Below are 26,405 nucleotides of genomic sequence, written 5' to 3'. Positions count from 1 at the left end.
AACTGTGAAGGACCTCGGCGTTACTCTGGACCCTGATCTCTCTTTTGAAGAACATATCAAGACTGATTCAAGGACAGCTTTTTTCCATCTACGTAACATTGCAAAAATCAGAAACTTTCTGTCCAAAAATGACGCAGAAAAATTAATCCATGCTTTTGTTACTTCTAGGCTCGACTACTGCAATGCTCTACTTTCCGGCTACCCGGATAAAGCACTAAACAAACTTCAGTTAGTGCTAAATACGGCTGCTAGAATCCTGACTAGAACCAAAAAATGTGATCATATTACTCCGGTGCTAGCCTCCCTACACTGGCTTCCTGTTAAGGCAAGGGCTGATTTCAAGGTTTTACTGCTAACCTACAAAGCATTACATGGGCTTGCTCCTACCTATCTTTCCGATTTGGTCCTGCCATACATACCTACACGTACGCTACGGTCCTAATTGTCCCTAGAATTTCTAAGCAAACGGCTGGAGGTAGGGCTTTCTCCTATAGAGCTCCATTTTTATGGAATGGTCTGCCTACCCATGTGAGAGACGCAGACTCAGTCTCAACCTTTAAGTCTTTACTGAAGACTTATCTCTTCAGTAGGTCCTATGATTAAGTATAGTCTGGCCCAGGAGTGTGAAGGTGAACGGAAAGGCTGGAGCAACGAACCGCCCTTGCTGTCTCTGCCTTGTCGGTTCCCCTCTTCCCACTGGGATTCTCTGCCTCTAACCCTTTTACAGGGGCTGAGTCACTGACTTACTGGTGTTCTTCCATGCCGTCCATGGGAGGGGTGCGTCACTTGAGTAGGTTGAGCCACTGACGTGGTCTTCCTGTCTGGGTTGGCGCCCCCCCTTGGGTTGTGCCGTGGCGGACATCTTTGTGGGCTATACTCGGCCTTGTCTTCGGACGGTAAGTTGGTGGTTGTAGATATCCCTCTAGTGGTGTGGGGGCTGTGCTTTGGCAAAGTGGGTGGGGTTATATCCTGCCTGTTTGGCCCTGTCCGGGGGTATCATCAGATGGGGCCACAGTGTCTTCTGATCCCTCCTGTCTCAGCCTCCAGTATTTATGCTGCAGTAGTTTATGTGTCGGGGGGCTAGGGTCAGTCTGTTACATCTGGAGTATTCTCTTGTCTTATCCGGTGTCCTGTGTGAATGTAAATATGCTCTCTCTAATTTTCTCTTTCTTTCTTTCTCTCGGAGGACCTGAGCCCTAGGACCATGCCTCAGGACTACCTGGCATGATGACTCCTTGCTGTCCCCAGTCCACCTGGCCATGCTGCTGCTCCAGTTTCAACTGTTCTGCCTGCGGCTACGGAACCCTGACCTGTTCACCGGACGTGCTTGTTGCACCCTCAACAATTACTATGATTATTATTATTTGACCATGCTGGTCATTTACGAACATTTTAACATCTTGACCATGTTCTGTTATAATATCCACCCGGCACAGCCAGAAGAGGACTGGCCACCCCTCATAGCCTGGTTCCTCTCTAGGTTTCTTCCTAGGTTTTTGGCCTTTCTCAGGAGTTTTTCCTAGGGAGTTTTTCCCAGCCACCGTGCTTCTTTCACATGCATTGCTTGCTGTTTGGGGTTTTAGGCTGGGTTTCTGTACAACACTTTGAGATTTCAGCTGATGTACGAAGGGCTATATAAATAAATTTGATTTGATTTGATTTGAATACTTTTTTGTCAAGGGAGGCCAGATACTCACTGGCTTCCCTTGCCTTCAATGCTATGGGCGGCAACAATGTCGTACTCGTTTCGACATCATCAAATAGATGGCCTATAGGTAGAGACACAGAGGGGCGCTGTTTCGCTCATTCGGATGTTTTCTCCTTTTCTCCACATTCAGTCTCTTGCGAATTGGAGGAAAATGATGAAATTGAGACAAAATATATATTTTATGTTTTTGTATTTTTTATTAGTAAATTTTTGGGGGAAGCCTGGCTTCCCTTGGCATCCATGAAAACACGCCACTGTCTGATTGTTGAGTGCTGGAAACTGTTCTGGGTTTTCATTAAGGTAAGCTTAAAGACTCCCTCTTTATCTCTCCCTTCCATATTTCCCATCTGTATCAATTAATCTTCAGAGCCATGGTGTAGACAGAGCCCCACTTCTGTTTATTTCTCTGTTTGATATTCTCTGACTGAAACCCTTTCCCCCTCTCTCCCCTGTGTCTTTGTACTAATCCAGTCTCAGATGTCTCTTCCGCCTGTCTGCGCTGTCAGTTATCAGAATGTTTGAGTTAAGTCACAACACCCATCTAAGCCTGTAAACCTCCCCATTTCAACAGATAACCGCAGAGCTCCTCTCATTCTCTCTCCAAACAAAATGAGTGGGATTGACAGAGCGGCTTTCTCTCCTCTGTAGTAAAGTGATTTATCCGTATGCAGCACAAGAGAGAATAAACATTATCTGCTGTTTCTGAAAGAGCTGCCTCACATTTAATGTAGTTATGAAAGTTCAAATCAGTAAGTCTGGTCTGAATGGATCGCCATTTAATTAATCTAGTAAACTCTACAATTATGTAATGCAGATGCAGGAATTCAGGAAACAAGTGCAGTCAGTGAGTTTAATGCCTAATGAGGCGCAGGTGTGCGTAATGAAGGTTGCCAGGTGTGCGTAAATGATGGGTTTCCTGGACCAGTGGTTAGCAGACCGGCGATGTTGAGCACCAGAGAGGGGGAATGAGTGGTTGTGACAGAACCCTCTCCCTTGATGCGCGGCTCCAACCACAGGACAACGAGTAGCGGGCCAGTCCAGACGGCGAATGTATAAATCTCAGATGATGTTAGGATCTAGAATGTTGTCCACCGGAACCCAACACCACTCCTCTGGACCATGCCCCTCCCAGTCCACCAGGTACTGGAACCGACTCCCACAACAGCTGGAGTTCAGGAGGGACCTGACGGCATGGACAGGACTACCCTCAATGTCAAGGGGAGGTGGAGGGGTGTCGTGGGGTACAGCATCCGCCAGGGGACCAGGAACCACCGGCCTGAGGAGGAAAACGTTAAAGAGGGTGAGATCCGGTAGTCATTGGAAAGCTGTAGTTGGTAAGTTACCTCATTGACCCTCCAGAGGACTTTGAATGGCACCACAAACCGGGGGCCCAGCTTCTGGCAGGGCAGGAGGAGCGGGAGGTTCCTGGTGGAGATCCAGATGAGATCACCAGGATGGAAAATGGGTGCCTCACTGCGGTGGTGGTCCACCTTCTCCCTCTGGCACCAGACGCGTGTTGGTGCCTCACGTGGGCAGCGTCCAAAACCTCTCCTGCATGCGGGAACCACTCATCCACCACAGGGGCTTCGGTCTGGCTCGGGGTCCATGGAGCAAGGGCCGGCTGGTACCCCAGGACGCACTGGAAGGGAGACAACCCGGTGGAGTAGTGACGAAGCGAGTTCTGGGCGTACTCCGCCCAGGGAAGAAATCGGGACCACTCCCTCTGCTGCTCCTGACAGTGACTCCAGGAGCTGGGGAGATTCCTGTGGATGATCCTCTCCATCTGCCCGTTGGACTGAGGACGGTACCCGAATGTGAGGCTGACCATGAGCCCCAGCTTCTCCATGAAGGCTCTCCATACAAGTCACGTGAAATGAGGACCACTGTTGGAGACGATATCCTCCGGAAGGCCATAGTGCAGGAAGACCTGCTGAAACAGTGCCTCAGCAACCTGGAGAGTGGTATAGAGACCAGAGAGAGGGATACAACAGCAGGCTTTGGAGAACCTGTCCACAACAACCATAAGAATGGTGAAAGCATCAGACAGGGGAAGATCAGAAGAAAACAAAAATAAAATCTATCAATAGATGGGTCCAAGGCCGCTGAGACATGGGGAGGGTAAGGGGTTTCCCTTCTGGTACGTTCCGGGGAGACTTGGTTTGGGCACATACGGAGCAGGAGTTGACGTTGGAGACGTCCTGTGTCAAGGTGGGCCACCAGTACTTAATGGAGATGGATTGAGTGGTGCGGGTGATAGCTGGGTGTCCAGCGGCAAGGGATGTGTGCACCCAGGCCAAAAGCTGATCCCTTACCTCTATGGGAACGAAGGTGCGCTCCGGAGAACAGGTAGCCAGTGCGGGTTCCCTCTCCAGAGCCTGTCGGATGTCCAGGTCTATGTCCCAGAACACGGGGGCAACGATTCAGGAGGGTAGCTAATGGGACCACTCAGGACAGGAACCTCTCCCGAATCATTGAGTTCGGACAGGGCATCGGTTTTGATGTTCATGAACCTGGGCGGTATGACAAGGTGAAGTTGATTCTAGTAAAGAAAAGGGCCCACCTTGCTTGCACAGGTTCAGCCACCTCCAAATTCCGATGGTCGGTGAGGATGAGAAACAGGCCCGTGGCACCCTCCAACCAGTGTCTGCACTCTAATGCCAACTTCACCGCCAGGAGATCCCGATCACCATCATAGTTCCTCTCTGCAGGGGACAGTTTTTTAGCGTATTATGCAATTGGATACAGTTTTTGTGGACTACCTTGACATTGTGACAGGATGGCCCCCTCGCCCACTTCTGAGGTGTCCACCTCCACCACAAAGGGCAGCGTAGGGTCTAGGTGTTTCAGCAATGGGGCAGAGGTGAAATGCCTCTTCAGCAGGCGGAAGGCCTCATCAGCTGCAGGATTCCACGCCAACTGACGGGGACCACCTTTGAGGAGAGAGGTGAGAGGAGAGACGAAGGAGCTGAAGTTCCCGATGAAGCGTCTGTAAAAGTTGGCAAACCACAAAAACCGTTGTAGTCCTTTATGGTGGTGGGACTGGCCATGACCTGACCGTATCTACCTTCCTTTCTTCCGTAACCACTCACTGTGGGCTGATCTGATATCCCAAGGAGCCGACGACCTGATGGAACTGGCACTTCTCTGCTTTCACATACAGATGGGTCTCCAGCAGGCGCCCCAGGACTTCCCGGACATGGGCGATATGATCCTCCAAGGTGGCCGAGTAGATCAGGATGTCGTCAATATACACGACCACCTGGCACCCAAGCATGTCCCAAAAAACCTCATTCACGAATGCCTGGAACACTGATGTAGCATTGGCTAAACCATAAGGCATCACCAAGTACTCGTAGTGCCCAGATACCGGGCTGAAGGCCGTATTCCATTTATCCCCCTCCCAAATGCGGATCAAATTGTAGGCACTCCGCAGGTCCAGCTTGGTAAAAAAAAACTGGGCCCCGCGGAGCTGTTCAATGGTGGCCGGCACCAACGGAAAGGGGTAGCAGTACTTGGTGGTGATGGCATTGAGATCTCTAGTCAATACACGGACAAAGACCCTCCTCCTTCTTGGCCAGGATGAAGAAACCAGCCGACGCAGGGGAGGTGGATGGGCAGATGAAACCCTGTTGGAGAGCCTCCTGGATGTACTCCTCCATAGCCTTGGTTTCAGCCACCAACGGGGTAGATGCAGCTGCACGGAGGCACAGAGTCTGTTAGCAGGTTGATGTCACAGTCCCAGGTGCGGGAGACAGGTGTCGCGAGTCTTGGAGAACCTCCCGGAGATCCTGATAAACCTCTGGGATGTCGGCCTGGAGGTCAACCTCAGGACTCTCAACCGACGTGGAACCACAAGGTAAGGGAAAGGAGTGTCTTCCTGCATCTCCTTGGCCAGGAGATGGCGTCATGGCATTGGATCCACGGGAGGCCAAGGACGACTGTGTACAGGTGCCTGGATGATGAGGAAGGAGAGGCTTTCTTGGTGTAGGGGTCCCACAGGGATGGTGAGTGGTGTTGTGGGGGACTGTGCCAGATCCCAGTGGTCGGGTATCCAGTGCTTGAACTGGAAACGGAGAGGAGAGCGGTATGATGTTAAGGGAGGAGGCAAGGGCCTGGTCAATAAAATTCCCAGCGGCTCTACAGTCTACTAGAGCTGTGGGAACACACGAGGGACAGCCAGCTAGTGAAATCGGTACTAAGAAAGGTTTGGTGGAGAGTGAAGATGATGGAATACTTACACCTACCCCTGGAGATGATGGACTGTCCCTCTGCTCTAGTGACTCTCGGGTTAGAACGTAGTGGACACCATTGAAGCTGGTGTCCTTCCTGACCACAATAGGGAAAGAGACCCAGTTGTCTCCGATGGCATCGCTCAGCCGCGGGAGGCGTGTGACCCCTACCTTCATGGTTTCAGGCTCTGACTCAACGAAGGAGGGAGAGAGGCAATGCTAGTGCTGACGCTCCCGAAGCAGGTTATCCAGACAGATGGCCATCGCGATGAGTGAGTCCAATGAGAGGATGTCATCTCGGCATGCCAGCTCCATCTGGACCTCCTCATGCAATCCTCTTCTCAACAAGGTTTGGAGCGCCGGTTCATTCCATCCGCTGGATGCTGCCACTGTACAAAAGGTGAGGTCGTACTACGCAGCGGTCTGGTCCTCTTGCCATAGTTAGAGTAGGCGCTCACCCCCTTCTCTGCCCTCCGATGGATGATCAAAGAGCCATGAACCTCCCATAGGCACCCATAGATGCTCTTCTTTGTCCCAGACGGCCGTAGCCCATTCCAACGCCCGCCCAGTCAACAGAGAAATAACCGTGACAACCTTGGACCTATCGGTGGTGGGGGCTCCCTTTTGATGAGCAAAATAGAGGGAGCACTGGAGGAGGAAGCCACGGCATTTAGATGAATTCCCGTCATATTTATCTGGAAGGGACATACGGGCATTGCTGACCTGGGCAGACTGGTGAATGGGATGGAGTGCTGGTTCGCTAGGTCGACTCATGGTAGAGGATCCTCTGCTCGTTGGGGGTGACTCCCCTTGGGGAAGATCTAGACATTGAAGATCGCAGAGGACCTTATCTATCAACGTCCCCAGTGCACCAGCTGATCGTGGTGCAGGGAGTCAGGAAGCAAGTACAGTTAGTGAGTTTAATGACAAATACCACTGAATGACACAAACCAAGAAAAGTGTCTGAACATGGAAACACAAACAATATTGCCTGGTGGGTGATAACAACGGAGCGCTATATAAAGGGGAAGTAAATCAGGGAGGTGATGAAGTCCAGGTGTGCCTAATGAGGTGCAGGTGTGCGTAATGAAGGTTGCCAGGTGTGCATAAGGATAGGTTTCCAGGACCGGTGGTTAGTAGACCAGCGACGTTGAGCACCGGAGACGGAGAGAGGGCGTGACAAATTCACATCGCTTACTATCTCCCTCATCAGCATAGCAGGTATTTTTAAGGTAGTGTCTATAATGTTATCTCATCATTATAGCTGGTATTTATAGTTTAGTATTTAAAGTTACAGCATCAGCATAGCCGGTATTAATAGTAGTGTTTATAATGGTACCTCATAAACATAGCAGGTATTGATATGGGAGTGTCCATGTTAACATCAGCAAAGCAGGTAGTATGGTAGTGTTAATAATGTTACCTCGTCAGGATATTGTCACATCTCCCCTCCTCTTTATCATTAACTTCAGCAAATGAGCATGGCAGATTATTGCATTTCCGCCACGCTTGCTGATTAACCTATGGTCTCACTCGTGCAATAAATCAAATCAAATGTTATTTGTATCATGCGCCGAAAACAACAAATGTAGACCTTACAGTGAAATTCTTACTTACAAGCCCTTAACCAACAATGCAGTTTTAAGAAAACAAAGTGTTAAAGTACTTATTAAAACTGAGGTAAAATAATAGAAAAATAATTAAGGAGCAACAATAAAATAACAGTAGCTGTCACGCCCTGATCTGTTTCACCTGTGTTTGTGATTATCTCCACCCACCTCCAGGTGTCACCCGTTTTCCCCATTAGTCCCTGGGTATTTATTCCAGTGTTCCCTGTTTGTCTGTTGTCAGTTCATCTCGTCTTGTCAACCAGCTTGGTTTTCCCGTGCGCCTGCTCTTTCTTATCTCTTTTGCTAGTCCTCCCGGTTTTGACCCTTGACTCTGAACCCACCTGTCTGACCATACTGCCTGCCCTGACCTCGAGCTTGCCTGCCACTCTGTACCTCCTGGACTCTGACCTTGTTATGATCTTTTGCCTGTCCACGACCATTCTCTTGCCTGCCCCATGGATTATAATAAATATCAGAGACTCTTAACTATTTGCTTCCCGTGTCTGCATCTGGGTCTCGCCCTGTGCCCTTATAGTATGAACTGGCCATAACAGACCCAGCATTGGGAGGCATGAGGAGCTACTGCTGGACCTTTTGGAAGGGCTTTGTTCCCTGACGGAACGCCATTACCAAGGGTTCAAGGCTATTATAGAGCAAATCAGTGTATTAACTCATAGGCAGCCCGCCATCTCTTGAGACCTCCCAACCACCCAGTAATCTTTTTACTATTAATGGTGGGTTTGTACAGCCTACCCCGGCTCCCCGAGAACCCCGCTTAACTCCTCTGGAACCATTTTCTGTGAATCCTGGAACCTGCCGGGGCTTTCTTTCTCAGTGCTCCCTCATTTTTGAGCTGCAGCCATCTTCGTTCCCTTCAGATCGGTCGAAGATAGCGTATATTAATACGCTAATGATGGGAAGGGCGCTCTCCTGGGCTATGGCAGTTTGGGAGCAACAATCTGCCATTTGTCGTGATCAGGAAGACTTCATTACAGAGGTAAGGAAGGTATTAGATTCTCCGGTATCCGGGAGAGAGGCGGACCGAAAACTACTGTAATTACGTCAAGACTCCCGTAGTGTGGCAGACTACGCTGTAGACTTTTGCACGTTGGCCGCCGAGAGTGCCTGGAAGTGCCCCTATTCGATACCTTCCTTCACGGATTATCAGAGGTGATAAAAGATGAGCTAGCTGCTCGGGAGTTACCGGTGGACCTCGATTCCCTCATCGCCCTCACCATTAGGATTGATGGACGTCTACCGGAATGCAGGAGTGACAGGAGGTCTGGCCTAGGCCACACTCGTCCATCCGCTGCGGCTCGCTCACCTCCAAAGGAATCTGGAAGTCCCCGAAGGCTGTTTTCCGAGAGGATACAAGGCCATCCGAGTTCCCTTGAGAATCATCGACGATGGGTGAGTCGGATACACCAGAACCGGGAATTGCTAAATTATCGGATGCACTGCAACTGGGAAGTGCTAGATTATCGCCTAGGGAATGTTCATGCAGGCTAAGCTCCAATAGTTTCTTTATTGTGGTGCTGTAGGGCATTACATAGCCACCTGCCCAGTGAAGAGACCTGAATCCTTAGTAGGTACAAATACACTGGTGAGCCTGACTGGGAACCCTCTAATTCTCATTACCCAAACTCCTTTTTATGTGATATTGCAGTGGGGAGACCAGTCTGTCTCTCCGGGTGCTCATTGACTCTGGTATCGGAACTAAGTATCCCTACTCAAGTCCTCTCCATTCCCATGGATGCCAGGGCACTGGACGGCCGCTCCATTGGAAGTGTCACTCACAGCACAGTTCCCGTTATAATAAGGGTATCTGGAAACAACAGTGAGTCAATACAGCTCCTCATTGAGTCTCCCCACATCCATATTGTTTTGGGATTTTCTTGGCTCCAGAAGCACAACCCCGACATTGACTGGACAATGGGCTCAATCATGGGTTGGAGCCCGTTCTGCCATTTACATTGCCTGAAGGCGACGCAGCCTTCCCTGGAACGTCTGCCTCCAGTGTTGAGTACGGCCTCGGATCTCTCTGCCATTCCCGCAGAGTACCCTGACCTCCTGGAGGTTTTCAGCAAGGCTCATGCTACCTCCCTGCCTCCACATCGTCCTTATGATTGTGCTATTGACCTCCTCCCGGGCACCACACCGCCTTGAGGCCAGCTATATTCTCTACGTGGTCCTGAGACCAAGGCCATGGAGGAGTATATTGAGGACTCTCTAGTTGTTGGGAGCATTCATCCTTGTGCGGATACGTGAAGAAGACGAGTGGAAGATGGCTTTCAACACTGCCAGTGGACACTATGATTACCTGGTCATGCTGTTTGGACTCACCAACGTGCCCACTGTCTTCCTGGTCAACGATGTGCTCCGGGACATGTTGAATCATTTTGTTTTTGTCTACCTCGATGACATCCTGGTTCTCTCGTTCTGCCCAGGAACACATTCTCCATGTTCGACAGGTCCTTCAGCGCCTCCTGGAAAATAATTTGTTTGTAAAAGCTAAGAAGTGCGAGTTCCACCGCTCCACTATCTCCTTTCTGGGATACATCATTACTGAAGGGAATGTTCAGATGGATCCGGAAAAGGTGGTGGATTGGCCCCAGCCTGCGTCCAGGGTCCAGATACAACGGTTTCTAGGGTTTACTGATTTCTATCGATGTTTCATTCGGGGTTACAGCAACCTGGCGGCTCCCCTCTCTGCACTCACCTGTCCCCTCCCAAGGTACCGTTCACATGGTCTCCAGCAGTGGACAAGGCTTTTGGGGATCTAAAGCAGCAATTCACTACTGCCCCCATCCTCATCCATCCGGTTCCGACTCGCCAGTTTGTGGTTGAGGTTGACGCTTCCGACGTGGGAGTAGGGGCCGTCCTTTCCCAGCGATCCATCCAGGACCAAAAGCTTCATCCCTGTGCCTTCATGTCCCATCGTCTCAGCCCTTCGAACTATGACGTTGGGAACTGTGAACTCCTAGTGGTTAAGATGGCTCTGGAGGAGTGGAGGAACTGGCTGGAAGGAGCGGAACATCCATTTTTGGTATGCACTGCCAAGCGCCTCAACCCAAGGCAAGCTCGTTGGGCCCTGTTATTTAACCTCTTACATCTAGATGTGCCGCTAGCGGAACGCCTCGCCAATATCCAATGATAGAGCGTGGCGCGAATTACAAACGCCTCAGAAATCCAAAAACTTCAATTTTTCAAACATATGACTATTTTACACCATTTTAAAGACAAGACTCTCCTTTATCTAACCACATTGTCCGATTTCAAAAAGGCTTTACAACGAAAGCAAAACATTAGATTTTGTCAGGAGAGTACCCAGCCAGAAATAATCACACACCCATTTTTCAAGCTAGCATATAATGTTACAAAAACCAAAACCACAGCTAAATGCAGCACTAACCTTTGATGATCTTCATCAGATGACACTCCTAGGACATTGTGTTATACAATACATGCATGTTTTGTTCAATCAAGTTCATATTTATATCAAAAACCAGCTTTTTACATTAGCATGTGACGTTCAGAACTAGCATACCCACCGAAAACTTCCGGTGAATTTACTAAATTACTCACGATAAACGTTGACAAAAAACATAATTATTTTAAGAATTATAGATACAGAACTCCTTTATGCAATCGCGGTGTCCGATTTTAAAATAGCTTTTCGGTGAAAGCACATTTTGCAATATTCTAAGTAGATAGCCCGGCCATCATGGCTAGCTATTTTGACACCCACCAAGTTTGGCACTCACCAAACTCAGATTTACTATAAAGAAAAATTGGATTACCTTTGCTGTTCTTCGTCAGAATGCACTCCCAGGACTTCTACTTCAACACCCAATGTTGTTTTGGTTCCAAATAATCCATAGTTATATCCAAATAGCTGCGTTTTGTTCTTGCGTTCAAGACACTATCCGAAGGGTGACGCGCCGGCGCATATCGTGACAAAATATTTCAAAATATTCCATTACCGTACTTCGAAGCATGTCAAACGCTGTTTAAAATCAATTTTTATGCGATTTTTCTCGTAAAATAGCGATAATATTCCGACCGGGAGACCTTGTTTTTGTTCAAACACTGAAAATAGAAAGTCTTCACATGCACGCGCGCACCCGTGTCATTGTTCTCAGAACGACCACTTTCCAAAAGCCCTACTGTTTTTCGCCCAGGGACTGCAGAGTCATCATTCTCCATTCTGGCGCCTTCTGAGAGCCTATAGGAGCCTTAGAAAATGTCACGTTACAGCAGAGATCCTCTATTTTCGGTTTTGGCCTGCCATATGAGTTTTGTTATACTCACAGACACCATTCAAACAGTTTTAGAAACTTTAGGGTGTTTTCTATCCAAATCAAATAATTATATGCATATTCTAGTTTCTGGGCAGGAGTAATAACCAATTTAAACCGGGTACGTTTTTTTATCCGGCCGTGATAATACTGCCCCCTATCCTAAACAGGTTAACAGGTTCAATTTTACCATCTCCTACTACTGCCCAGGGTGCAAGAACGTGAAGCCGGACACTCTCATCTGTACAGTTCCATTGCCACTCCCTCTGAATCTGAGACCATCCTCCCTGCCTCATGTTTGGCGGCTTCAGTTGTTTTGGGTATTGAGGCTCTGGTCCGCAAGGCACAACACCCCGGCAAACCGGATGTTCATTAGGCCCGGCCTCAGGTCCTGGAATGGGCTCACTCCTCCAGGCTTACCTGTCATCCCGGTGCTCGTCGTACCCTGGCTTTCCTCCAACAACGCTTCTGGTGGACCACCATGGCTCCTGATGTCTCAGCCTTCGTTGCCGCATACATGGTGTGCGCGCAAAGCAAGACTCCGCGACAAGCTCCGTCTGGCCTCCTTCAGCCACTCCCTGTCCCTCATCGCCCCTGGTCCCATATTTCCCTGCATAGGGCAACCTGTCATCAGCCTTTGGCTCTGAGGAGCATTCCTCTCAAACTAGCCCTACCCCAAACTAGTCAATAACATTCCATATGGTATTCTGCTTCTGTCATTCAGTTAAGCCTGTTCTCTATTGAATTAATGCTGCTGCCGCCTGAGTGTGTGTATACAGTGCATTCGGAAAGTACCCCTTGACTTTTTGTTACAACCACATTTTGTTACAACCTTATTCTAAAATGGATGAACGTTTTTTTGCCATCATCAATAAACATACAATAGACCATGATGATAATGCAAGAACAGGTTTTTAGATATTTTTGCAACAAAACAAATATTATTTTGCTCACATTTACAAGTATTCAGACGCTTTACTCTGTACTTTGTTGAAACACCTTTGGCAGTGATTACAGCCTCGAGCATTCTTAGGTAGGACGCTACAAGCTTGGCACACCTGTATTTCTCCCATTCTTCTCTGCAGATCCTCTCAAGGTTGGATGGGGAGCATCCCTGCACAGCTATTTTCAGGTCTCTCCAGAGATGTTCAATCGGGTTTAATTCCGGGTTCTGGCTGGGCCACTCAAGGACATTCAGAGACTTGTCCCGAAGCCACTCATGCGTTGTCTTGGCTGTGTGCTTAGGGTTGTTGTCCTGTTGGAAGGTGAACCTTCGCCCCAGTCTGAGGTCCTGAGCGCTGTGGAGCAGGTTTTCATCAAGGATCTCTCTACTTTGCTTCGTTCATATTTCCCTCAATCCTGACTAGTCTCCCAGTCCCTGCCGCTAAAAAAAACATCCCCACAGCATGATGCTGCAACCACCATGCTTCACCGTACAGATGGTGGCAGATTTTCAGACGTGACGCTTAGCATTCAGGCCAAACAGTTCAATCTTGGTTTCATCAGATCAGAGTTTCTCATGATTTGAGAGTCCTTTACGTGCCTTTTCGCAAACTCCAAGTGGGCTGTCATGTGCCTTTTACTGAGGAATGGCTTCAACTATAAAAGGCCTAATTGGTGGAGTGCTGCAGAGATGCTTGTCCTTCTGGAAGGTTATCCCATCTCCACAGAGGAACTCTGAAGCTCTATCAGAGTGATCATCGGGTTCTTGGTCCCCTCCCTGACCAAGTCTCTTCTCCATAGATTGCTCTAGGAAGAGTCTTGGTGGTTCCAAACTGCTTGCATTTAAGAATGATAGATGCCACTGTTCTCGGGGACCTTCAATGCTGTAGACATTTTTTTGGTACCCTCCCCCAGATCTGTGCCTCCTGTCTTAGAGCTCTACAGACAATTCCTTTTACCTCACATCTTGGTTTTTGCTCTGAAATGCACTGTCAACTGTGGGGCCTTATATAGACAGGTGTGTGCCTTTCCAAATCATGTCCAATCAATTGAATTTACCACAGGCGGACTCCAATCAAGTTATAGAAAAATCTCAAGGATGATCAATGGAAACAGGATGCAACTGAGCTCAATTTTGAGTCTCATAGCAAAGGGTCTGAATACTTATGTAAAGAAAGTGTCTGTTTTTTATTTGTAATAAATTTGCTAACATTTCTAACCTGATTTCGCTTTGTCATTATGGGGTAATGCATATAGATTGAGGATTTTTATTTATTTAACCTCTATGGGACCGGCGGGACGAATTCGTCCCACCTACGTAACAGTCAGTTGAATCCAGTGGCGTGATTTTTAAAACGTTTGAAATACTATTACTTCAATTTCTCAAACATATGACTATTTTACAGCTATTTAAAGACAAGACTCTCGTTAATCTAACCACACTGTCCGATTTCAAAAAGGCTTTACAACGAAAGCAAAACATTAGATTATGTCAGGAGAGTGCCCAGCCAGAAATAATCAGACACCCATTTTTCAAGCTAGCATATAATGTCACAAAAACCCAAACCACAGCTAAATGCAGCACTAACCTTTTATGATCTTCATCAGATGACACACCTAGGACATTGTGTTATACAATACATGCATGTCTGTTCAATCAAGTTCATATTTATACATTAGCATGTGACGTTCAGAAAAAGCATACCACCCGCAAACTTCCGGGGAATTTACTAACAATTTGCTAAATTACTCACGATAAACGTTCACAAAGAGCATAACAATTATTTTAAGAATTATAGATACATTACTCCTCTATGCACTCGATATGTCCGATTTTAAAATAGCTTTTCGGATGAAGCACATTTTGCAATATTCTAAGTACATAGCCCAGCCATCACGGGCTAGCTATTTAGACACCCACCCAGTTCAGCCTTCACCAAAATCACATTTCCTATAAGAAAAATGGTCTTACCTTTCCTGTTCTTCGTCAGAATGCACTCCCAGGACTTCTACTTCAATAACAAATGTAGGTTTGGTCCCAAATAATCCATCGTTATATCCAAACAGCGGCGTTTTGTTCGTGCGTTCAAGACACTATCAGAATGCTAAATCACGGTCGTGCGCATGGCGCAGAACGTGACAAAAGAATTCTAAATATTCCATTACCGTACTTCGAAGCATGTCAACCACTGTTTAAAATCAATTTTTATGCAATTTATCTCGTAGAAAAGCGATAATATTCCGACCGGGAATCTGCAATTAGCTAAACAGCCGAATGAAAATACTCCACGGGGGCGAATCACGCACGCGCCTAATTCTATTGTCCCCTGATGGGACACTTGGAAAAGGAGATAATGTGTTTCAGCCTGAGGCTGCCTCGTCATCGTTCAGGTTTTTCCCGGGTTCTGAGAGCCTATTGGAGCCCTAGGAATTGTCACGTTACAGCTAAGATCCTGACTCTTCAATAAACAGAAGCAAGAACAACAACACCTTGTCAGACAGGGTACTTCCTGCATGAAACCTTCTCAGGTTTTTGCCTGCCATAGGAGTTCTGTTATACTCAGACACTATTCAAACAGTTTTAGAAACTTTAGGGTGTTTTCTATCCAAACCTGAACAATAATATGCATATTCTAGCTTCTGAGTTGGTGTAGGAGGCAGTTAAAAATGGGCACATATTTTTTCCAAAATTCTCAATGCTGCCCCCTAGCCCGTAGAGGTTAATCCATTTTAGAATAAGCCTGTAACATAACAAAATTTGTAAAAAGTCAAAGGAGCTGAATACTTTCTGAATGCCCTGTACATGTATGCACATGAGTGTGTGTGTGAGTTTTGTGTGACTCCCGCTGTGATACACCCTTCAATCTGGACAGCCATCATCCCTCACTGAGAAACAACAAATCCAGACTAAAGTACAACCACTGTAATATAACTGATACTTTCAACAGTAAGGGCTCGATTCAATCCGTAGCTGCGTTGTAGCACGATTGACATTTAATGTTGCAATATGCAGAAATTTCTCTGCCATTTCCTGGTTGCTATAATTCTAATAGTTTGCCTAATTTCAGTTTGTGACAAAATAAGCAATGTACTGTATAGTGTAGAGAATCAATGTACCATCTAATCCGCTGTGAAATATCTTTTCAATAACCAAAAATATTGTATTTTCAGCAGTTTGAAGCTAGTGTACAAAACTGAAATTAAAAGATGCAAAAACAAAACTTAAGAACGGGAAGCAAAGAAATAGTGCACAGACAGATCTACCGCTTCTTATACTTGCTTTCAATGAGAATGACAGATCTATAACTCACATTTCTATGTGAATTTGGTTGGGTCATCCCAAAAAGATCGATATTTCAGCTTTAAAGACAATGTTCCGGGAGACTGTATTCACGGTAAATGCTGCATTTATCGGCTCAATCAAAAATTACCTTTAAATTTCAACCACGCTACAATGCAGATCTTCAGCACTACATATTGAATCTAGCCTTGAAGTGATAAGGCAGGGGTTCCCAAACTTTTTTGGCCCACAACACCATTTTGATATCTGAAAGTTCTCGCGACCCCAAACATGCGAAAATTCTTTCCAACACTCCCCCTTGATAACCACCAAGCCTTGGTGTGAAATAGAACATTTTCCTGCTCTGATCCCAAATCTCCACATGGTTTTGCGAACAGGCGTGCGCACAGCGTGTGGTTCGATATATTTTATAATCAAAGTTACCTGCTGCAGTATGTCTCTGAGTTCTGAGCTCAGCTCTTTTGCCACCAGTTGCTATCAGTGTATCATACAATGTGTTCATATAGCAGAGGGAGACACATTCATAAGTATACTGCAGAGGCCTGCCCACCATCCCGCCATAGATGGAGCCCCATCTTTGCAAAAGCCCACCATTCGTTCCCATGGAATCAGATTTTTGTCAATATAGCCACACAGCACACTGAACATCCCCTGTGCCATTTCAATCTTGGGAATCGTGAGACAGAACAATATGTCCTCGTGAATAGTATCCCCCAACATGTATAACGAACAAAAGTCAATGCATGGACATTTTGTCCCTTACAGTTCACGTCCATTTGGAAAGCATAAACTGCGGAGTTTTTCAGTTGTTCAGTCAGTTTCCTCTTTTTTTGCTAGCAATAGAATAAATGATTTGTTTAACATTATCTAACAAAGGTAGGCCTATTGATGTGAGTTTCTGTGCCTCAGCCTGTGTGGTGACACACTGTTTTCACCATATCAATTGCAGCTGGTAATATCAAAGTGTGCAATAGTGTTTCATAGTGTAGCAGGCCTAGCCATTCAATGTGGGAATGATTCAAGTGCAAAGGTTGTGTGGTCTTTTCTCATGATCTAAAGGCACTCTCTGGTTGAATTGTATCTTTTAGATTTGAATAATTTTCATTTAGATTTATAAGGTTAAGTATATTACAAATTATTTGTATTTTTTTTTTTTTTTTACCTTTATTTAACTAGGCAAGTCTGTTAAGAACAAATTCTTATTTTCAATGACGGCCTAGGAACAGTGGGTTAACTGCCTTGTTCATGGGCAGAATGACAGATTTGTACCTTGTCAGCTCGGGGATTCGAACTTGCAACCTTTCGATGATTTTGACATACAAAGACGATATTATAATTTAAAAAAATTCTTTGGATTTTGGAAATTGTCCCGCGACCCCATTTTCAAATCAGCTGGACCCACATGGGGCCGCAACCCCTAGTTTGGGAACCACTGTACTACCCTTCACAGGCAGGCGATGGAAAAATAGCCTTCTGAATCCCTTGATGGGTGGATTATCAACATCCATTAATCTCCAACACCCAATGGGATCTCTTTGTTCTCCACATCAAAGGTTCCCATGTGTGATTGACAGGACGTAGTGATAACCCAACACTAAGAGGTCAGAATTACACATTCGTTTCTAAACACTTAGCCCTTGACCGTCCACAGGACATGCTTCGAACAATCAGATTGCTCAGTGCAGGAAAAGGTTGTATCCTTCACGGATATCCCCGGTACTGCTGCTCATTCCGTTCACCAGCTTCAGAGGTCTACGTCACCGGCCTTCTGGGTGTCACTGAACTGGATCATCACCACCAACCCCGGACTGTCTTTGTCGATCAGTGTTCTATGTCCATTGGTCTTGTGAGTACCTGTGCTAATTTTTATTCAGTTTTTGGTGCTACGTGTATTTTTGTGCACTTATTATTACGGGTCTCGTCCCATGAATTATTTTAGAGGTTTACACCTCACTCTTTTGTTTTGGGTAGAGAATTTCACGTATCATCTGACTGTCTCCCATCCTTATGCAACGTGACAGTATCTGTTACGTTCATCGATTGATGAATTAGACCAAGGTGCAGTGTGGTAAGTGTACATCTTTCTTTATTAGATGAACACCAACAAAACAACAAAGTACAAAACCGAACATAATGTTCTGCAGGGCTAGACAGCACAAGGCAAAAACAAGATCCCACAATCTCAGGTGGGAAAAAGGGCTGCCTAAGTATGATCCCCAATCAGAGACAACGATAAACAGCTGCCTCTGATTGGGAACCATACAAGACCAAGAAAGAAATATAAACATAGATTTTCCCACCCAAGTCACACCCTGACCTAACCAAATAGAGAATAAAACAGACACTCTAAGGTCAGGGCGTGACAGTATCTGTCTGCTACAGCCAATTAAACACTTTCTTATTGAGCCAGTGTAGCTTCGCAAGTCGGTGTTTCTTCTTTATTGAACCGATAAATAGTTGTTTACATCGTGGCGAAGAATTAAGACATTTGGAGGACAGACCACTTTATACATACCAATACTGTTGCACACGTGCGCACGCTTACACACACACACACACACAAACTGACCTCCTAGCTCCTCAGTGGATATACTGGTGATTTGGAAGGCTTCGCTCCCCTCAGACAGAGTCCGGCTCAGGAGACTTCCAGTGTAGAGCAGTGTAGACCTGACATGGTGGAACGGCATCTTCTCTCTGCAGAACACACGTATACAGTTTGAATGCTGAGGGTCTGTCTACCCAAATAGGTGTGTGAAAGAGAGTGAACCCATCCATCTTTCTCTACCTCTCTTTGCCTCTACTCCTCACCTTCTCCTCTCTCCTCTCCCCCTCTCGCTTAAGGGCGACAGGTAGCCTAGCAGTTAGAGAGTTGGGCCAGTAACTGAAAGTTCGTTAGTACAAATCCCCCAATTGACAAGGTGATAAATCTGTTCATGTGCCCTTGAGCAAGGAACTTAACCCTAATTGCTCCAGGGTTGCTGTTGATGAAGGCAGACCTTGGCTGTGACCTCACTCTCTGATGGTGTTTCAGGGAGAGTCGGATATGCAAATAAACACATTTCCAATTCACACGTGTATTTATACACACTTGTACATGTGTGAAATAGGACAAATATAAGCACCCATCAAATAATTTGTTCATTACCTCCACTCATCTCCTCCTCGTTCCAACGTCTACCTGGCACCTGGCCCAGAGTGATGATAACCTGACTAAAGTCCTGTCACTCTTTGCCTTCGACCTCGCTCCCCATCACCTCCTCAAACCTTGTCATTACCACTTCCCCCTCCCTTCTCCTCCCTGACTGGAGAAAGAACAACATCTACAGTGTAGAGGGAGAGAAAAAGAGACAGACCACCAGAGTCAACAAAGAGCTCTAAGAGGTAGAGAAGGCGCTATAAGAGATAAAAGACAGTGTTTCTATAAGTGGCGCTATGAGAGTTGAATGATGATTCCATGAGGGATGCTGAGACAAAAAAAAAAAATGTTTACTTTAAAATGTATGTCAAACAAAAACAATGATTGCAACGTTAAACAAACCACACAGCTTAATGCACAAGTACTACTTTTAAAAATGTCAAATGAAAAATGTACAAAAACACATTTACTTGAAGAACAGTGCAGATGGAAAGAGAGTTGTATGGTTTGTTTAACTTTGCAATCATTGGTTTTTGTTTTACATTTATTGTCACTCTGTTGCCTTGGAATTGCCCAGTTATACTGCATCTACAGGCCAAAGAGATATATATGTAGGCTACAGCCCAGACAAAGCAAATGAGAGTTGAGGGAAATGATCCCTACAGCTTTCTGTAGACAGGCCTGTTGCACAGAGAGCGATATATGGCTGTCTACTGCTGGGAGAGAGAGCAGGGTCAGAGTTTACACACCCAATGCGCAACATTTCTACAACCTATGCAATTGCGTGAGAACAGCCTGATGGCTTCTATTAAAAAGAGGATTCCATCAGCTTCTACAGGCTAGATCGACTATATTTACAGTACCAGTCAAACGTTTGAACACACCTACTCATTCCAGGGGTTTCATTTATACCATTTTCTACATTGTAGAATAGTGAAGACTTCAACTATGAAATAACACATACGGAATCATGTCTGAAACAAATCAAAATATATTCTCCCTTTCCATGTAATGAACATAAACATTTTAGACTCCTCTGTGTAATATGAATGCCCTGTACGAAAAGCAGAGGATGAAAGGACAGAGGAGGAGATGAGTGCTAGATGCAGCGTAGAGGGTAAGAGAACTGCGACAGGTACATTTATGCTCGAATGACCTAAATAAAGGACGGTGTCTGGTACTCTTTAATGTGAGGATAGGCCACTGGGAGTAAACGGATACCGGACTGCACTCTGGTCAAAGAGACAGAAGCCCAGTCTAGGAGTTTAATGATGAAACAGAGTATATATGTGGTCTGTGTACAGAGGGAAGCAGGGTAAAAGAAATAGAAAATGACTATAATGTAAATCCAATAGACAATATCACATTGAACAGTAATGTTCGTAATCTCTATACACAATTGACAATAAGAAAAAAAGAACACCATAATTCCTCTCAAGAGAATTAACATTACAGTTACACCAACAGGTAGGCTAATCACATAATTGTACAAAATGATAAGAGAACTGGTGAAGAAAGTTACCCCTCTACATACAAATGTATTGTATTTACATGTAACAATAGCAACAGGAATATTATAAAAGTTAAATAAGTATTTGTTCTGACTTACATTTGGTCATAAACGCACAAATATCCCTTCAAATGAAAACAGTCTGATCTCCATGAAAGCCAACCGAACTGAGAAATAAGTGGTTGCCATGGTGAATAATCGAATATAATTGGTAGGCAAATGAAAGGAAACATCAGAGTTAACTGGAATATCTGAATGAAAATACTGGCAGATCAATAAAATGTCCTTGTAGATCTAAATTAATATCTAAGGGGCTTTTATACAGGTGTAAAAAATGTTCATTTGAATATGTGAGGGCTGCAGGTTGGACCTGCCCTAGATGTCCCACATTCCGCTAAGGAGCCATAGACAGACAGACACAGTGACTACAACCCTAGACACTTAACTACAACCCCCACAAACAATGTTCTCTGTATCCGTCTCTCTTTCTGTCTCTCTTTAGCTGTCTCTTTCTCTCTCCCTCTATATCTCTCTGTCTCCCTGTCTCTCTTTATATATATATACAGTATGTCCCTCTTTCTCTCTGACTCTGTCTCTCATCTCTGCTTAGAGCAATACAAATATGGGGCAGTGTAAGGGCTGTCGTCATGGAGAGAAGACGACCAAGGTGCAGCGGAGTTAGTGTTCATGATTTAATTCAAAAAGAACACGGGAACACTACAAAACAAGAAAACACCGACAGCTCAACAGTACTGACAGCATAACACACTGAACAGAAATAATTACCCACAACCACAAGGACAAACACACACTACTATATAGGACTCCCAATCAAAGGCAACTCAACACACCTGCCTTCAATTGGGAGTCCAACAACCAACTCACACGTAACACAAAAATCTCTGCCACGTCCTGACCAAAACTAATACAATTGCTCCCTCTGCTGGTCAGGACGTGACAGGCAGATAATGACAGCCAGGGTGAGTCTCTCTCTGTGTGTGTGTGTGTGTGTGTGTGTGTGTGTGTGTGTGTGAGTGAGTGAGTGAGTGAGTGAGTGAGTGAGAGAGTGAGTGTGAGAGAGGTTCAACAGTGCAATTTTGAAGTAAAAAATAGGTATTAGGAAAACAATAGATAAGTACATAAATACAAAAAACCCCAGTAAGATTACAGTGAAAATAACAGTAGCGAGGCTATATACAGGTGGTACCGGTACAGAGTCAATGTGCGGGGGCACCGGTTAGTCGGGCTAACTGAGGTAATATGTACATGTAGGTATAGTTAAAGTGACTGAAAGAGTGGATAAATTGGAGAGAGAAGAGAGTGGGGCAGAGTAGCCACACAGATAGAAGAGAGCGAGGAGGGGGAGGAGCAGAGAGAAGTGAGAGGAAATAGAGAAAAAGGGATAGAGGGAGAGAGCGTAAAGGAGAGATGTGTTGCTCACACCTCAGTCGTTCCCCGTGGACAAAGGTGCATTAGTGGTGGGGGAGAAGGCAGGGTCAACACAATATCCATCACATACACACACAAATATCTTGGAATGGTACACCTACACACTGTCACATAACCAGACACGCAACCTGCAGGTTGGTCAAGTCTCTTGCTGGACATCTAACATAATTTGACTATAATCCATATCCAAACACTTCCTCTAAATGTTGGCCACCCTCGGCACATGTCGTCCCCTACCTGCCTGGGATCAAATCCCAACCCCACTGGTGTTCCCGCTGTCTGTCTCCCTGCTGATTTTAGCACTGGAAAAATACTTACAAATATACAGTATTGCAATATTTCCCTGATCCCTCTACCTGAACAGGACAGCTGGACAGGGAGGGCTACATTTGGACTGACAAATAACCTTATATTTCCTTTATCAGGGTACCCATTTTTCAGCAAAGTTACAAAATGCCATGTACTGTAGCCAACTGTAGGCTATGTTATTATGACCCAACACAAATCAGCCTGTGGACATGGACTCTGTAAAGCTCAACCAGAGCCATATAGCTCCCTGGGCTTTAGACACAACATTCGTGTTCTCCTCAGACACAACAGTGGTGAATACAGCCAGCAACCATCTAGACCCGAGTCATCCAGCAAGTGACTGTCAGCTACAGTAAGGTAAAGACGCAGAAGACGCTATAACTACATCAAGCTTGTGACTCTACAAATTTGTTGGATGCATTTGCTGTTTGTGTTTCAGATATTTCGTGCCCAATATAAATGAATGGTAAATAATGTATTGTGTCATTTTGGAATCACTTTTGATGTAAATAAGAATAGAATATGTTTCCAAACACTTCTACATTAATGTGGATGCTACCAGGATTACGGAGGATCCTGAATGAATCATGACTAATGATGAGTGACGAACAGACGCACAAATATCATACCCCCAAGACATGCTAACCTCTCACCATTACAATAACAGGGGAGGTTAGCATTTTTTGGGGCTATGATATTTATGCCTCTAACTTTCTCACTCATCATTATTCACAATTCATTCAGAGTTTTCTGTAATCATGTGTCATGTGTCACTGTCCCAATACTTTTGGAGCTCACTGTAGCTAACATTAGGTTTAGCTACCTAACATTAGCCATAACAAATTGGAATTCATAACATATATGTTTTGAAAATTCATAACATATTGTACATTTAGAAAATTCCTAAAATGCTGTACGAATTCCAATTTGCAAAATATACTGTCACGTCCTGACCAGCAGAGGGTGTAGTTGTGTAGTATTTTGGTCAGGACGTGGCAGGAGATGTCTGTGTATGTTTGTTCTGGGTTGTATGTTTCTATTGGTCTGTGTGGCTCCCGATCAGGGACAGCTGGTTATCGTTGTTCCTGATTGGGAGTCATATATTAGGTGTGTGTTTTTCACTTGGGTTTGTGGGTTGTTGCGCTAGCACTGCTATTGTTTTGTATGTATAGCCTGTCGTGAGTCGTTATTGTTTGTTTTTCCGTGTTTGCTTCATTCTTTACATTAAAAAGATGAGTATCCACATCCCGCTTGCATTTTGGTCATCCATTCCCAACGACAGCCGTTACATATACTACGAAATGGATGATGGGTATCCACAAATTAACCCTCCTGTTGTGTTCGTTTCATGTTAATTAATTCTGTGTTCCGGGTCCAAAATGACCGCCCCATTATAGCTGATTATAAATCCATAATAATACATATATTATCACCTAATGTTGTGTTAGATCTTTTTATCAACATTACACGTTTTGAACTTCTATTTGCTAGTTGTGTCCTGTAGGTCTCATTGACCTGAGCTCATACAACTCGTTTTTGAGTAAAAAAAGCATAATGTATGGATTATTTTGACTAATACCCAGATGAAACATATTGTCCTATTTATCACAGACTACTTCACTGTCAGTTTCCTGCTCTCTCTCCTCCTCGCCAGTGTCATGATCAAAAATATGATCAAGGGCCTCACATACAGTATATCGTTTGGTCATTGTGCTGCCACAGAATGAATTGTGAGCAAGGCCTCAAAAAACATTTATATACCAGAGCTGCGAGAATAGTTCTATATATTATTGAAACAATGTTGCGATTGTTTGTGTGAATACCAACAGGTGTGGATCCCGTGGGGGAAAGATTCTATTGGGGAAGGGTTCCCGTGGGGGTTGCCATGGAAGCCAATTTTTTTATTTTATTTATTGCACCTTTATTTAACCAGGTAGGCCAGTTGAGAACAAGTTCTCATTTACAACTGCGACCTGGCCAAGATAAAGCAAAGCAGTGCGACAAAAACAACACAGTTACACATGGGATAATCAACCGTACATTCAATAACACAATAGAAAAATCAGTGTACAGTGTGTGCAAATGAAGTAAGGAGGTAAGGCAATAAATAGGCCGTAGTGGCGAAGTAATTACAATTTAGCAATTTACACTGGAGTGATATGTGTAGGTGAGGATGTGCAAGTAGAAATGCTGGTGTGCAAAAGAGCAGAAAAACAAATATGGAGAGGAGGTAGGTAGGTGGTTGGATGGGCTATTTACAGATGGGCTGTGTACAGCTGCAGCGATCGGTAAGCTGCTCTGACAGCAGACGCTTAAAGTTAGTGAGGGAGATATAAGTCTCCAACTTCAGTGATTTTTGCAATTCGTTCCAGTCATTGGCAGCAGAGAACTGGAAGGAAAGGCGGCCAAATGAGGAATTGGCTTTGGAGATGACCAGTGAAATATACCTGCTGGAGCGTGTGCCATGGGTGGGTGTTGCTATGGTGACCAGTGAGCTGAGATAAGGACGGCGCTTTACCTAGCAAAGACTTATAGATGACCTGGAGCCAGTGGGTATGGTGACGAATATGTAGCGAGGACCAGACAATGAGAGCATACAGATTGCAGTGGTGGGTATAGTATATGGGGCTTTGGTGACAAAACGGATGGCACTGTGATAGACTGCATCCAATTCCCTGAGTAGCGTGTTGGAGGCCATTTTGTAAATGACATCACCGAAGTCTAAGATCGGTAGGATATTCAGTCGAGGATTGGTAGAATGGTCAGTTTAACAAGGGTATGTTTGGCAGCATGAGTGAAGGATTCTTTGTTGTGATATAGGAAGCCGATTCTAGATTTAATTTTGGATTGGAGATGCTTAATGTGAGTCTGGAAGGAGAGTTTACAGTCTAGCCAGACACCTAGGTATTTGTAGTTGTCCACATATTCTAAGTCAGAACCGTCCAGACTAGTGATGCTAGTCGGGCGGGCGGGTGTGGGCAGCGATCGGTTGAAGAGCATGCATTTAGTTTTACTAGCATTTAAGAACAGTTGGAGGCCACGGAAGGAGTGTTGTATGGTGTTGAAGCTCGTTCTGGAGGTTTGTTAACAGTGTCCAAAGAAAGGACAGATGTATACAGAATGGTGTCGTCTGCGTAGAGGTGGATCAAAGTATCACCAACAGCAAGAGCGACATCATTGATATACAGAGAAAAGAGTCAGCCCGAGAATTGAACCCTGTGGCACCCCCATAGAGACTGACAGAGGTCCGGACAACAGGCCCTCCGATTTAACACACTGAACTCTATCTGAGAAGTAGTTAGTGAACCAGGCGAGGCAGTCATTAGAGAAAGGCTGTTGAGTCTGCCGATAGGAATACGGTGATTGACAGAGTCGAAAGCCTTGGCCAGGTCGATGAAGACGGCTGCAGAGTACTGTCTTTTATCGATGGCTGTTATGATATCGTTTAGTACCTTGAGCTTGGCTGAGGTGCACCCGTGACCAGCTCGGAAACCGGATTGCATAGCGGAGAAGGTACGATGGGATTTGAAATGGTCGGTGATCTGTTTGTTCACTTGGCTTTTGAAGACTTTAGAAAGGTAGGGCAGGATGGATATAGGTCTGTAACAGTTTGGGTCTAGAGTGTCTCCCCCTTTGAAGAGGAAGGGGAGTGAGATGTGTGTGTGTGTGTGCTCAAACACACATGCATGTGGGGGTCTGGGAGAGGAAGTGTCCATCTGATGAATGGGCATGTGCCTGAGATCAATTTTATACACTAATTGTAGTCTCACCCATTCATTTCTAATGACCGGTCACCGGGATCACAACAGGTGTACAAAAGTTAAATAAAACACCCAAAATGTAATGAAAATCATCAATGTATTTTGTGTGTTCAGATGCCCTGTGTGGACAAAGTCTTGGAACCTTATGACAA

The 26,405-nt window shown here is 45.3% G+C and overlaps 1 protein-coding gene across 4 annotated transcripts in view; it reads right to left on the bottom strand.

Annotated features, from left to right (window-relative positions):
* LOC115154918 (calcium-binding protein 8-like) overlaps nucleotides 1–26,405 on the bottom strand; it is a 170,803-nt gene that overhangs the window by 88,080 nt on the left and 56,318 nt on the right. For all 4 annotated transcript variants that reach the window (XM_029701632.1, XM_029701633.1, XM_029701635.1 and 1 more), the window contains one exon: nucleotides 18,658–18,782. In XM_029701632.1, coding sequence (XP_029557492.1) covers nucleotides 18,658–18,782 — 125 coding nt within the window. The remainder of the gene's footprint in view (nucleotides 1–18,657; nucleotides 18,783–26,405) is intronic.

Source organism: Salmo trutta, chromosome 19 (assembly GCF_901001165.1).
Source record: "Salmo trutta chromosome 19, fSalTru1.1, whole genome shotgun sequence".
NCBI classification, from domain to species: Eukaryota; Metazoa; Chordata; class Actinopteri; order Salmoniformes; family Salmonidae; genus Salmo; species Salmo trutta.
Note: the sequence above shows the minus strand (reverse complement) of the source record. Positions and strands in the feature narration are given on the sequence as shown.